We start from the raw sequence: 15,681 nt of genomic DNA on the forward strand, positions 1-15,681 counted from the left end.
ATACACCTTGCTGCTACTCAAGGTGCAATTGAGTAGCAACTTTGACATCATGTTCGTTGATAGTTTTGAAACACTATGTTCTTTTCAATTCTCTACTAGTGGCTGACAATTACTGCAGACAGACGAAAATATTCAGGTTTATTTCGATACGAATATATTATACAATGGTATATCGCAAAAGTGAGTAGAAATGTAAGGCGTTAATTTCACTTGTACCAAGGATGGCTATTTTGACCGCCTAGCACACGCCAGTTTGTTAGTAATGCTGTCGCAGTGGAAACAGAGTAGCTTATGTCCATTTTTTATATTTATAGAAAATCCAGTTTTTGTAAAATTTTATTTTTCGGCCGTATCGTGGCCTTTTTTATGTTTGTCTCATTGTTTCAAAGTTAATCATCGCCGAAACGAAAACTTCAGATAAAGTTGATTTTCTGAAAATGTGTAAAATTGACATAAGGTACTTTGATTCCACGGCGACGATATCACCATTTGCAAAATATTTCCATTGTGTTTGCACAAATTCAATATTCACGAATAGAGTAATTCCGGCACCACCGTTGGTCAAGCTAGTCGATAACCTCATTCAAAAAGGGTTCAAGTCCAAAAAAACTACGGTCAGCGTTCACTGAAATCATCGTCCCAATCGGATAATTCTGCTTCGACTGTTTTCTCATCAGTCTGGTGCTTCCCGTGTCCAGACCCCCATACGCTGGTCCCTCCGGAGGACATGGTGTTCGCGCTTTGCCCCACTCTAGACGGAGACACTCGCGGAGCTACAAAAGTGAAAATGCGAATTACAGACAGTCAGCTTTTCCACATTTGATTACAATTATCGTTGTAGCACAGTTTTTTTCAAATTTCAAACTAGAATGACTGGATCAGCAAAAACTTGGAATTCAGTTTAGTTCAGTTACTTATTATTTTATCATTTCAAAACACCACAATCAATACAATCAATGAAAAATCCAATTCAATTCCGAATAAGAAAGAAATACATCAAAGATCAAGTTCATATCACATCAGAGTTTCTCAACTAGAAAATTTTCGGCTTTTCCAAATTGAAGTAGAATTAAAATTGTGGCTGCACAGGTTTTTACAAATTAGATCAGAATTAGAAGGACTTGAATTCGCAAAAACTTGGAAATCCAATTGAATTCCGAATTGGCAAGAAAGACAACAAAAAATACCAAATTAGAGTGGGGCGACTAGAAAACGTTCAGATTTTACAAATTAGATTAGAATCACTGAATTTGCAAAAACTTGTAAATTGAATTACATTCCGAAATAGAGAGAAATACATCAAAAGTCAAGTTCAGTTCCTATCAAATCAGCACGAGAATGGCAATTGTCTGTACAGCAAGCTTGGCTAGGGCTGTTCAAAAAATACCTTTTTTTTCCGGATTCCAGCCATTCACTGATTAAATTGTCAGGTTACCCTAAAAAACGCTGCACACCAAATTTGGTTCAATTCTAACAGGTATAGGACTCCGCAGATCCAATTAAAATTTCCAATTTATTAGGGAAAATTAAACAAAATAAATTTTCAAATTTTTCTGTCAACCCCATAAAATTGTTGGGCTGTCTTCAGAGACGAGGCAAAACAAATTTGACTCAATTCCAACTAGTAGAAGCGGAGTTATTCGAGTTTTCCGTTGATAATTCTCGGATTATCCACCAATCAAGGACAATTTAATCAGTGAATAGCTGGAGTCCGGAATAAAAGTTATTTTTGAAAAGGTCTAGCCTGACTTGTTTTGCACTATACAGTTCGTCCGTAGTATTTTCAGGAAAACCAGAAATTACATTAGAATTAAAATTAGAGCGTGGGAACATTTCGCAAATTAGATTAGAGGTAGAGATTACCGACACTTTAATTAGTCTAATTATACAAAATAGAATCATCTATTTCTCAAAGTCCAGATTTGAGACAGAAGTTGTAAAAATAGCACACCTGGTTTCGGAGTTTCATCGCGAAGTGACGACACGTTCGAAAAATCGTCGTCAGATTCCACGTTCTAAAGAGAAAAAAGTTCTGAGGTGGGCAGTACTCAAGAGACTCATATTGAAATATTTTCCGCAGACACTCGTCAGGGGTAGTCGTCAGCAACTCGTAGAGAATTGGAAAGAACATTCTATACCAAAAATCGTATCACAAACGAGTGGCAGCCTAAAATATTCTGACTAATTTCAAAACGAGTATTATTTCAATTGTATACTGAAGTTCTACATGCGTAGTTTGATCAAGTTTGGCAGAATTCAGCAAAAGAGAGACAAAAACTTGCCAGAAAACTCACCGGAATTTGTACAGGGGTCGATGAAACCGGTAGAACACTTACGCCACCTACTGGTGGTTTTGCCGGACTCCTCTCCTGTAATTTCGCAGCGATCCTCATAACTTTTGTCTCTGCACAGAAAATCAAAGTCATCAAAACAGAAACTTGCTCAAAAGAGCAAAAATCTACCTCCGGGCTTTGCGTCTCGGACTTCCGTTTCCGGGCTGAGTAGGTCTTCAAACTCATTCGAGTCCCAAGAGTCCTGATTTGTCTTCGTGGCGGCTTTTGGGGGCACCCGAGGGGGGCTGGACTCTAAAACAGAGGTGTGAATCTAATTTTGAAAAAACTGTGTAGTAATCATTCTAATTTTAATCTGTATTTGAAAACTGTAAAGCTATAATTCTATTTTTAATCTAAATTTGAAAAGCCGTGTAGCTACAATTTTATTTGAAATCTAATTTGGAAAAAACTGTGTACTGTGTAGCTATCATTCTAATTTAATCTGTATCGGAAAAACTGTGAAGCTATGATTCTATTTTTAATCTAATTTTTAAAAACTGTGAAGCTACAATTCTATTTCTAATCTAATTTTGAAAAGCTGCGTAGCTACAATTCTACTTCCAATCTAATTCGGGAAGAAAAAAAAAACTGTGTAGCTATCATTCTAATTTAACCTGTATTGGAAAAACTGTGAAGCTATAATTCTATTTCTAATCTAATTTGGAGAAAAAAACTGTGTGGCTATCATTCCAATACCAATCCAATCCAGAAAGTCTGAAAATTTTGAAGCAACGCAGCGTAGATAAATCACCTGGAATGGTCTGCGCACGTTCCGTGTCACTCACATCCGAATCCCACAACGATCTGAGACAAGTTTTGGGTTAATTTCAAACGATAACCCCGACAAAAGGAAAACTCACTCGTCGTCCACAAAGCGATTACTCAGCTCGTCTCTCGTCATTGGTTCGTCAGACTTTCGAGTCTTTGGCGGGGCACTATTGCTGGCGCGACCCAGGGTCCCGGCTGGGCGTTGCTGTCTCTGTGTCGGGTTTGTGTCGGTCGACATGCTTGTGGCCGATAGCAACCTGCGGAACAATCGTTGATAAAGGTTGAAAATTCTTGAAATATTGAAAATTATTGAAAACTGTTTTTTCGTAAATCCGATAATCTGTAATATTGAAAAATATTGAATTATTTTTCCAGAAATCGTGAAATATTGTAATGTGTCATAAATATGGAACAAATTTTCCCAAAAATCTTAAAATATTCTGATATTGAAATTTTTCAACAAATTTGTTTTCAGAGTTCTAGAAATTCGCAAAATAAATTTCCACAATGATCGGCCTCTGCTCAACGAGCATTCGTCACCCACCTCTGCTTCGGTAGATGGGACGGAGTTTTCTTCCTGCTTTTCCTCGCCGGAGACCCTGATTAACAGAGCATCGAGTCAATTGACTCACAATCAATCTGCGTCATCTCCAACACTAAACTCACCTTTGCCTCTACTCTTGTTTGCTTCTTCCTCCATTCTCTTCCTGAGGCTGTCCCGAATAGCGTAGTAGCCAGGCTGTTTCTTGGCCGCCCCCTGCCGCGCCGTCTTCCTCACCATCAGCTTGTTGGTCAGAGTCTTGGTGCTGATTCCGTCGGCTTCCTGAAAAGATGATACATCTGCCATTTCTTTCGGTCTCGCATCGTTGAGACTAAAGGTTAGGCAGTTACAATGACAATTTCGCTCTCAAAATTGATACAAACCAAATTACTTCATAATTTATACAAAACATCGCATAAAAAGCAAGTAGTTCTGAGTCTCTCGATATGAATATCGACTCACGGGATCGATTCCGCATTCTTGAAGTTTTCTGTCCAACAGCGTTTTCAAAACGGGACGCATCTGTTCCACGAAATCACTCTTGTGTTTGCGGATTTGCGATAGTTTGTCGTCCACGTCCGAAAGCTCTTCCGTTTCTGAACATTTGTGGTTCAACACACAAAGAAGGAACTTTATTCATATTGACATAAACCCAAATATTTTCGGCTGACACTCGTCAGGGGTAGTCATCAGCAACGAGCAGAAAATTGGAAAGAACATTGTATATCAACGATCGTGCCACGAAATATCACGTCTACTAGTTGCTGGTGAACATTCAGTTGTATAGCAAAGTTATGACCAAAAAGAATCACTCTCGTAATATACATTACCAATCAAGACTTACCCGACTCTGAATAGATTTCATGATTCTTCTCAGGTGGGGGTGCTGTCACGGACTGAACGTTTTACAAGAGAACGAAAAACGATATGAAACACATTTTTACACCAACAAAACGTATCACAAACCGTTTCCTTCCTTATCTCTCGATCTTTCAACTGAAAAACAATGCAGTGATAACAATGCGTAGCAGCCGCGATTATGATTAAGGCTTGGCAAAATCGAGTACCCGAGTGATTAGATCCTGAATCGAGCATTAGGCTTCGAGTCGAGTATTATTTATATTGTTACAATTCGACAATACCTATTTCATTGCACTTTGCGATGCTGCGGGTCGTTCACAACATCACAGATATGTGATTTCAGCAAACTTGTGTATCTTTGTATGCTGTGATACAACCAATCGAGGTTTACAGACTTCCACAGCGGAAAATGGTATTGAAACTATAATTCTTGTTGATAAATGAACTCTTAGTAGCAAGGATTGTGTAATTTTAGTTCTTGGAAAAGCAATCTCTCACTGCTAGACTTGGATCATTAGAATCAATACTCGATTGAGGTTCAAGAACTCGAATCATTGAGTCCAGCCCTAATTTTAACGCAACAAAAGATCACCTTCCCGTTGACCATGTCTGAAACGCGCTGCTCGTAATCAGTCAGCTCGTTCCTGCTTTGCGTTCGAAGACGTTTCATTTCCATTGCCAACTGACGGAGCTACAACGAAGATCGTGCCGGTTAAGCGCAACAAATCTAATTAGGGATTTCACAAGGTAGCTTGTCTCACGCAGAGTTGAGCAGCCAGGAAACTTTCAGCTTTTCCGAATTTGATTAGAATTAGAATTGGTGGATTCGCAGAGATTTAGACATTGGATTACATTCCAAATTCAAAAGAATAAAAATCCAGTACAGTTGATATCAAACCACGGTTGGGCGACCAGAAAGTTTTCAGCTTTTTACAAATTACTATTGAATGATAGTGATAGCTCCACGTTTTGTTTTTTTTTTAAATTAGATTAAAATTTGAATTGCTGTATTCGCCAGACCTTAGTTCTCCTCCAAACTATTATAGTTACAGTTTTCTTTTTCATATTAGATTAGAATTAGATTTATAGACACGCATTTTTCCAAATTGGATTACAATTCAAATTATGACTACACAGTTTTCGCAAATTAGATTAGAATCATAGCTAAATAGTTTTTTCTTCATTAGATTACAAGTACTATTTCTCAAATTGCAAAAACTTGGAAATTGAGTTCAATTCCTAATTAGAAAGAAATACATCAAAAAGCGTGTTTATTTCATTTCAAATCATAAGCAAGAGAATGGTGTCTGTACAACAAGCTTGACACGTCTTTCATTATACAGTTCTCCTGTAGCATTTTCAGGGAAATCAGAAATGAGGTTAAAAGAGAGCATGGAAACATTTCACAAATCAGATTAGAACTACCGGCATTTCACTTCAATTACTCTGATTAGACAACTAGAAATATCTAGTTGTCCAAGTCTACGTGCTCTGACATCAGTGTGCTGACCTTCGCCTCCTTTTCTTGGTTCGTCTCCTCGAGAGTTCTGATTCGCTGCGTCAATTTCTGCTTGTCTCCTTCGATATCGTCGACCAATTCGCCGAGATTGGAATGTCGCTCCACTGACGTTTCCAGATTGGAGATTTTCTGAACGCAGGAAATAAGTCTAGCTCGGAAAGCAGAGGTAAAAAGGCATAAATTTCAAATCAAATACAACTAAAGTTCTTTTCAATTTTCTATTAGTTACTGACGATTACACCTGACGAGTGTCAGCCGAAAATATTCGGGTTCATTTCAATATCAATGTACTATTCAATTGTAAATATTGAAGTTCTGTACCTCCAAAAAGCTCTTCATAACCTACCTTCTTGTATTCGCCCTCCTGCATTTTCAATTGCTCGATTTCTTTCACAAAGTTGGATTTCATTGTCTCCAGCTCCGTTCTCCAGCGTCCCGCTTCCTCTTTCTTCCACCGGTCCATATCGCGGCGCGTTCTAGCACCCCAGGCTGCTTTCTCCTCCTCGGCCTGCATGCATACAAGCATAGTTGAAAAACTCGAAAAAACTTTTCCAAATTTGATTACAATTAGAATTATAGCTATACAGATTTTTCCACATTAGATTTGAATTAGAAAAAATACACATTTTTTCCAAACTAGAATAGAATTAGAATCATAGCTACACCTTTTTTTCAAATTAGTTAGAATTAGAAGTACAGCTATACAGATTTCCACATTAGATTTGAACTAGAACAGTGGTTCCCAACCTTTTTATCCTAATTCCCCACTTCCGATTTATTCCGAGCCTTCATTCCCCACCTAAAATCTGTATATCCATATCTACCCCTTAAAGTGCTACCTCCAATAAAAATTTTCAAGACTTTGCTTAGTAAATAGTACGTGCTATTGGTGATTGTTAAGATCCCCGGAATTGATCAGTACACAATAAAATTAACGCAGCGGTGAACTGGTAGCCGTATTATATGTATCTACCCCGGCGCGCAGCCAACAGAAAAATAGGAGGGGTTGAAAATTTTCCAAATGTTGCGGGGTAGCTTCAATTTACTTACGTAAATGCCGAATAATACATGAGTCGGATAAACTTAATGATGTTGACGAACGCATGCGTGCCATATATATATAAGCCGCCGTAAAATGCACTTTCGCACAGTACTAAAAGAACTTGAAATAACATAAATATGCTATTTCATTTGTAATGAGTCCGGATGTGCTATCAATTAGCGCCTAGTCCACGATCTCCCTTGAATACATGTTCAGCAATATAAGCTCTTATTACAACGAATCAGAATTTTTCTACCACTACGTTTCGTGACCGACGATGGTGCACAAATGAATAAAAACATTTCTGGGGATCGCGTGTCGCTATCCAGGCGATTCTCGCTAATTGGAGGCACTGATAATATGAGTCGCTGAATTGCGAATGAGCTATGAAATATTCGGTCGGCATTTCAAAACTACAGTTAATAAAGGAGATTATTACTGTAAAGATTTTTTCAAAAGTGAGTCTATTCCCCAGCAGAAATCCCGAAATTCCCCACCGTTTGGGAACCACTGAACTAGAATGACGACTACACATGTTTTCCTAAGTGGAATAGAATTAAAAACATAAACAGTTTTCAGATTCTAGTGATAGCTACACAGACGTTATCCAAGAAATTCAATTCAATTCGAAATAACAAAGAAACGCAACAAAAATCAAATTACGTTAATATCAAATCAGAGCTCATTCTCTCGTAAGCACAAGAATGACAAATGTCTGCACAGCAAAACTTGACTCGCATTTACATAACAATTAGATAAAAATTATAGTGAGACCCATGAGAGTATAGATACATTTGACAAATTAGACTAGAATTAGAACTATCTTGTTGTCCAAGTCTCCATCCACTAACACATCACTTGATATCAGATTGCAGGCCGCACCTGTTTCAATTTCTCCGCAAAGTTGACTCTCTCTTTCTGCAGTTCGGAATCCAGACCTTCCAGGCGTCCGGCCAACTTGGATTGTTCCCGTTGTGAATGGGCTTTGCAAAATAGAAAAATCTTACCTAGAGCTGGCCTAAGTGGTCACCATGCCAGTTATGAGCGATTGGCGTTATAAAATTGAATATGGCTTTCAGGACTGTATTCATTGCAGTAGAATTTATAAACTCAAACACTTTTCGTGTGCCCCAGTTATCAAGAGTTCAGCAAAGTAGCAGGATTGTAATGACTCAAGTCATGATTCGACTCGAGTCACGATTTTCCGATGACTTGACTTGACTCGAGTCATTTTCTCAAAATACGAAAAGTCGGAAATGACTCGACTCGAGTCAATTTGTGCATTGACTCGACTTGGACTCGAGTCATTGCGCATGACTCGAACCAAGTCCTATGACTCGAGACTCAGACGTACAAGACCGACATTTCATTGTAATTTCATAGAATAGTAAAGTAGCTAAACTATTGGGATTTCCCCTATTGGTACTGGTACTTGAAAATGCGACCAGAAACTGCTAAAAGTGAGGAAAATTAGTATACGGTATTATAAATGTGAACCATTCGATACCACCAAACAGACTTATAAAGAAGTGGGTTAAACAAGACTTTAACTAGAAATTTAACAGTCAACACAATGACTCGGACTCGACCCTCTGCTCGCTGATTTGGACTCGGACTTGCCTCGGTGCTGAATTGAAAATGACTCGACTTGACTCGGGTCAAAACTATAAAAGTGAGATTGACTTGGTTACAACCCTGTATAGTAGATTAACGAATAACGCAATTGGTAGTCGTGATTTACAAGGCATGTCAATACTGCTTCCAGTGGAAATAGGCTCCAATAACAGCCCGAAAACAGTAAACACTCAAGTAAATAAGCCTACTACTTTCAAAAAGTAGATTTGGTAGATGGATTACACACTTTCAGTAGTTCATCGGAGGTGGAAGCTATCATAATTGCAAAATGTATCTGCGTGACTACCGTAAAAAGTCTAATGACACTATAAATAAGTGGAATTTTCGAACATATATTCAGGAATTCAGCTACCATGATACAGGGGCCATTTTACTGTGTTTTCATGCTAATTTCACCCGCGAAAGCAATACAAACTAAACCCGCAAACGATTTCTAACACAGGCTACTGTAACTTATCAAAGTAAAAAGCGTAAAAAAGTAAGCAGTTTTGGCTAAAATCATGTTAAAAAGAAGTAAAAGCAGTCCACAAGTAGATAAAGTAGTACAAGTAGGCAAAAAAAGAGTAGAAGTACTACTGATGATTAGTGCAATTATTTCTTTAACTAAAGAACGGAAAATTTTGCTATGAAATGCAAAATTCCGAAAAAAAATGTTGACATCAAAAAACTATTTTGACAAAATTTTGATGTATGATGATGAGCTATAGTAGTTAAGTTGAACGCAATATTGTATGAAAATAAAAAATTCATTTTGATAGAACTAGAGATACTTTGCTGCACTTTCTGATAGTCAGTCGATCTTTTATTGAACAACGAGATTGTGATATAATGAAAATTTTTACAATTTTTGATCTAACCCTACAATTTTGAAAAAAATTTGATTTTTCTTACATGTCAAAATATAATCGGCCTACTGATTATTATCTGCTTTGATGATACTTCGATGCCAATGACACTTTACAACGATCACTTACCTATGACATCACCGATATAGTTGACCGAGCCAGGGTGCTTCCTTTGCATGTGACCTTGCAGGAAGCTCGCGTTGACGAACGCCTTCTCGCAATGAGGACACTGAAACGACAAATTTGTAGAGAAAGTCTGCCGTAAGTCGACCACAATGATTTGAGCACACGAATCTGAATCCAGTATCAATTCTAATGAAATGATGCCACCCAGAATTAATATATCAATGAGAATTATAGTTTTGATACTATTTTCTACTGAGGAAAATCCTTGAAATTTCAATTAGTCGTATCATAGCATACGAAACATGTAGTTCAAAGGCACGCACGTCACTGGAACTGACATCTCTGTGAAGTCGTGATCAACCCGCAGCATTGTCACAAAGTGCAATGAAATAGGAGATGGTCAAAAAATACAAATTTATCTTAAATGTGATGTAGAACTGGGGTTATATTCTTTGCGATTGCATAAAAGGTACATATTTCAACTTTCCAAATTTTTCCTACTATCGCTATATCATAATAAGGGATACTCAAAGCCTAACACTGGATTCAGGATCAAACCCCTCAGGTACTCTATTTTGCTCAGCCCTATCACAACAAATCCGTACCTTGTAATAACTAGAAGCGCCCGACTCGATGAGCATTTGCTGTTGTTCGATCATCTTCCTGCGTCTCTTGTTCTCAACCTTTAATTTGCCGACGTCGCCTTCGAGATGCTTTATTTGATCTTGCGCCGAATTCTGCTGCGCTGCCGCAATTTCCAACTTGCCCTCCAGCTCGGAGATGATGGCTTGAAGGGACGCCTGACAATATCAACATCAACCATAGACTACTGCATGCCGTTTTGACACCTTCCTATCTTTTCATTGTATCGCAGTCTTGCGGTGTTTTGAATTGATGAAAATTCTTGTTAAAGGCAAATTACAAATTTTTTGAGAATTGCAATACACACCCTCAGAATTGTCCAATAACTACATATGTCATCCTTTTTTGAATTCTGAGTGAATAAAATTTAAAAAATTTGAGCGTTTCAAAAGATATTGCGATTTGAAATTTTCTTGTCACCAGGTGGCGCTAGATGTGAAAAATCTTTAAAATCAATACTCTGCGCTTCAGTGATCCGAAGAAACAATTTAAATGTGTAATTAACCAAATATGGGGCCAAGGAATTGATAAAATCAACTGTTTCGCTCTCAACTCAATGTAAAAAAAGCTATAGATGAAAAGAGAATCTTGGGGGGCGGACTTGAAAATCCCAAGTGGCATTCCGCTTCATTATAAAAAATCATTGCAAAATGTGCTTTGCCAGTGTGTGGTTGATATAAAATTGGATTTTCAAATTGGACTTCAACGCCAGTTTAATTAGTCAGTTTATAAAACGCCATTCTGTGACGTCGATATTTTTTACCACTAATGACCGATACCAATATTTTTTCAAATTATATAGACTCTATATTATCAGCAAAACGATAATAATCGGTCAGGCTCAACTCTATCCCAACAGAGTTGAGAATACGGATAAAAATCAAAAATAATTCATTTCGCATTGGCTTAACACATACTGCCAACAGACTGCTTGGATCTTACTTGAGAATGGAGCATGTACTCAATCATAAACTGAGCAAGTTTGAACAGCTTTGCGAACATGGGGTCGAGATCGGCGACGATATCGATGTTACAAAAAGCCACGGTCTGAATGTGTTCCTGCAGAAGTAAATCTTGCTTTGAACGAGAAGGAAAGAATGTGATTGGTAGGGCTGAACACAATGTTTCGAGTACTAGAATCTGAATCGAGTATTAATTTCAATGATTCATGTCGAGTAGCGAGAAATTATTTTTTCAAGTAGCCTGCCGAAATTATCCACTGACTACCACAAAAAACGTAATTTATTTACGGGAATTATACTTTTGAGAGTATATTCCAATGTGGCAGCCTTGAAACTTCGATTGGTCGTACCGAAGTACGGAACAGGTAGTACAAAGCTATGCAAGTTAACGGAAATGATATATCTGTGACGTCGTGACCGACCGACAGCATTGTCACAGTAGGTATGGTCGAAAAATAATAAATCATCTTTAAAATGATGTAGAACTGGCATTATATTTTTTGAGGTTGCAGGAAAGGTACATATTTCAGCTTTCTACATCTTGATACTGGTATGAGTGACACTCGAGTACTCGACGCCTAATACTCAGTTCAGAATCAAAGCACACACGTTACTCGATCCTGCCCAGCCGTTGTATTCGGCTGAAAACAGTACCTGCAACATGTCAATGTCCAATTCTCTTGCAATCTTCTCCACGTCGATCATCGCGATCTTCCTCCAATTAATCTCGCCCAGGCGTCGACGAAATTGAAACGAGGGCGCGAACGATTCCGGGGAGACGCCCACTTCAAATTCGTAAGAATGCATCGGTCCTGCATTGATTCAAATATTTTTCACGTTAAAACGTAATGGATATTGTATTGGTGAGGATGCTAAATCAAAATGCACTGCAAAAGCTATGACGCACTGTAACTACTGAACAGTCAGACCTGCTAGTAGCCATAGTGCAACAACTAGACAATTTTCAGTAACTCCAAGTTTGATTAGAATCACAGCTACAGGTTTTTTTCCAAATTAGAGTAGAATTAGAATTACTGAATTTGCAAAAAATTGGAAATTGAATTCAATTCGTAGTTAGTAAGAAATGCAACAAAATTCAACTTCACTTCATATCAAATCAGACTTAATTCTCATAAAACACATAAGCAAATGTACTGTACATGTACAGCAAGCTTGGCTCATTTCGCACGATACAGTTCTCCTGAAGCATTTTCTGGACATCCAGAAATTAGATTAGAATTAAAACGAGAGCATAGATACATTTCACAAATTAGATTAGAATTAGTTTACGGGCATTTTGATGTAGAATTTTCTAGTTGTCCAACTCTACTAGCAGCTAGTCATTTAAAAGACGATGGAACCCATAAGTCAAATGCTCGACCAGATAAACCACCAACACATGCTAAAGCTATGCAACGGCATTATCCAAACTGTAATTGCTTCTTTAATGTCCCTATAGTGCATTGTTGGCAGCCTCTTAGTGTATAGTTGGAGGCTCTATTTTGGAATTACATATATTGAGAATATGCTATTGCTATGAGATAACTGAGTAGTATTTTTTGAATTTGAAAAATAATATTTATAATGCCCCGAACTACAGACTACGATATGTAGTTAAATGACCGTCAACTACCGTAACTATACTGTTTTTTTAGTGTTTCTAATTCTATAGTTCTATTAGTCGCGGGCGCGGAGAAAAATGAGCAGTTTTAGTTTTAGTTTCATATTTTGAGAAGTGAGTATATAGCGTTATGGTTGCGTATTTGAACGAAAATAGTAGTTGATCAACTAGAAACACCATGTCATCGTTTGGCGTATCGTATATTGCGAAATTGAAAACTGATACCGGTGTTGCCGTGTGATGTTTTCACCCCCATTTCTAACTCAGAGTCATCATTACTAACAAAGGCGTAACCAGGGGGTTGGTTTTAAAAGTCGGAACCCCTCCTTTTGAAATGCCGATTCCATCTCTGATATTAATTTACTAACAGTTATACTGGTGGTTTTAGTTGATTAGTTGCAAATTTTCAAAGGTTTTTACTTCTAGTTCTAGTTGTTAGGTTTAAAAAGTGAGTAGTTCTAGTTCTATCTGCGCATTTTGAAAATCCAGTGGCTTGTTCAAGTCTATATACACATACACCCAGTGGTTCATGAAATTTCAGAGATCATTACGTTAAACCAACCGCTTGTCATTCTCTTGTTCGACGAATACCCGAAGGAAGGTTGCTGCATCATCGTATCACTGGCCATCTTTTTGTATAATGTTCCGCAACCTTGAAAGATCCCGTCAGAAAACCAGTAATTCACTTGCCAACGCAATAGTCAACACTGAACAATAACAAACGCCATGGTTCGAAACCAGAAAATCACTACCATTTTATCAGCAATAAATCAAGCTGTTGTCGATATGGCTCCCCCACCTTTCGATGTTCATTGGAATATTCATTCAAAAACACCACAAGATTGCGACAGCATGAAAATAGACGAAAGTGTTGAAACGACTATATTGAAGTAGTCTTTGAAATCATACACCCACTTGGGCCTAGCGCGGACCCCTAAATATTTTTCGATGGCTCTAGGGGCCCCAAACCGCGGAATTTGACGATGACACCAGCGTGTACTCAAAGGTGGAGTGGACACTCGGAAAATCACGTGACTGTCCCGCCCAGATACCTTTGACAACTTTGTTATTATCGATCCGTCTGCAACAGTAATTAAAGGCAAAGTCGCTATAGCTCTTCGTTGATTTTAACTATGTTGGGTGGGCATTGTTGCGTCTCAATGCCAATCTCCATAACAATGAAAAATTCGAGGCTGATTGTGGGAGTTCCAGGAACACGAGCGGAATAAAATTTATATTTTCGTAATCAGTGGAGAGTCAGCTTTCGATTGATACCCGTTTTACCAAATTTAATGCTCGGCAAGCCGGTCACAAATGACCGTCAAATTGCCTGTAGCCAAATGGAAATTGTGACGTCATACAATTTCACTGAGGCGTGAGATTTGCCTGTGTCGACACCATATAGGACACTATGGTCCACACTATACATAACTAAGGTAAACCGGTTTACCTTAGTTATCTATAATGACACTCTATTCCTATCAAAGTTACAATTACAATACGGAATTCTTTGTTGGGGTGCTGCCTGCAAGAATACAATTGACCCACTGCAAAAACTTCAACATCGGATCTTCCGTATCATTGCCAAAGCTCCTCGGGGGCCTGGATGTGCAGTTAATAAATCGCTTCTCAAAAGATTTGGTGTTCTAAACTCAGAAGATATGAGGAAGCTAGAAATTGCCAAGTTTATGTATCAGTTCCATTGCGGTCAATGTCCCTCAAATTTCAACGACTACTTCACCTCTAAGACAAAAGCGCACAAGTACAGCACACGCCCGTCAACGAAGAACAACTACCATATGATCAGGACTGAATACAAGAAAACGCATTGCTCTATCAAGTATGCCGGACCCCAATTGTGGAACAGCATCTCTCCGGCTATCCGACAGTCGTCGAGCTTGTCCGCATCCAAGTCGAAATACAAGCAATTTCTTCTAAATGAATACTAGCCAGTCTTCAGGATTACCGGACCACGACCTAACATCAATCCCGCCCTCCGCCACATGCCACCTCACTTTGTCGCTTGCGTCTTATATTCTCTGCATTAGTTTTCATTCAGTGTGCATGCCTCTTCTTTACTTCGCCTAGGCTAAGGTGGGTGTCTGATCTTAAAGACTACTCCAAGTTGTTTCGACACCTTTTCCTATCTTTTCATTGTATCGCAGTCTTGTGATGTTTTGAAATTATGAAAATATTAACAAAAACTGACTGACTGATCTCCTTTTAGTGGTCGTTGATTTCGATAACGAAAGTATTTTACTTCCAAATTATAACACCATCATTTTAATGTGGATATTTCGATCAAGTTGACTAATTACCTGTTAGTGTGATATTTCCTTCCAGTTAGATATTTATTTTTCATTAAATGGCGATTTCTCTATCCAAACTCTATCACATACCCTTGTTAAGATGGAAACACATGGAAAAAGCATCATACTCCCCAATAGAGATTCATGGAACCCAATTTTTTGTCATCTCGCGGTGACGAAATTTGCCACCGTAAATACTATTATTTCTGAAAATGGCTGAAATGAATGGCTGAAATTTGGAAAAAAATGATTTTGATTGATATAAGTTGAATTCTTTTTGATTTCAATAAAGCATCGACAGAACAGTATTTCTGTTTCGTTAACACAATATGCATAATTTTATTAAACCGTCCAACCAATCAGGCACAATTTATCAATTATGAAAAACGAACTGTCTCGTTAATACGCCTGTTACGCGCATAGAAGAACTGCGTGTTTGCAGAGGTGGTCAGTAGCGATAGTACTTCTACTTTTTCG

General features: G+C 38.2%; 1 protein-coding gene across 1 annotated transcript; it reads right to left on the reverse strand.

Moving 5' to 3' along the window:
- Nucleotides 1-121: 121 nt before the first annotated feature.
- LOC145455309 (cilium assembly protein DZIP1L-like) lies at nucleotides 122-13,678 on the reverse strand. Its single transcript, XM_080333267.1, has 20 exons — nucleotides 13,458-13,678; nucleotides 11,929-12,086; nucleotides 11,255-11,371; nucleotides 10,276-10,470; nucleotides 9,674-9,773; nucleotides 7,947-8,047; nucleotides 6,369-6,530; nucleotides 6,014-6,151; nucleotides 5,096-5,194; nucleotides 4,609-4,638; nucleotides 4,487-4,538; nucleotides 4,105-4,238; nucleotides 3,768-3,924; nucleotides 3,646-3,700; nucleotides 3,194-3,358; nucleotides 3,085-3,137; nucleotides 2,463-2,585; nucleotides 2,295-2,404; nucleotides 1,952-2,015; nucleotides 122-773 (listed from the first exon to the last, which is right to left on the reverse strand). Exons 1-20 carry the CDS (start codon nucleotides 13,522-13,524, stop codon nucleotides 616-618), a joined length of 2,238 nt encoding a protein of 745 aa, XP_080189393.1. The 5' UTR covers nucleotides 13,525-13,678; the 3' UTR covers nucleotides 122-615.
- Nucleotides 13,679-15,681: the final 2,003 nt, after the last annotated feature.

This window comes from Botryllus schlosseri, chromosome 14 (genome assembly GCF_051294905.1).
Source record: "Botryllus schlosseri isolate E-star chromosome 14, Bs_hap1, whole genome shotgun sequence".
NCBI lineage: Eukaryota > Metazoa > Chordata > Ascidiacea > Stolidobranchia > Styelidae > Botryllus > Botryllus schlosseri.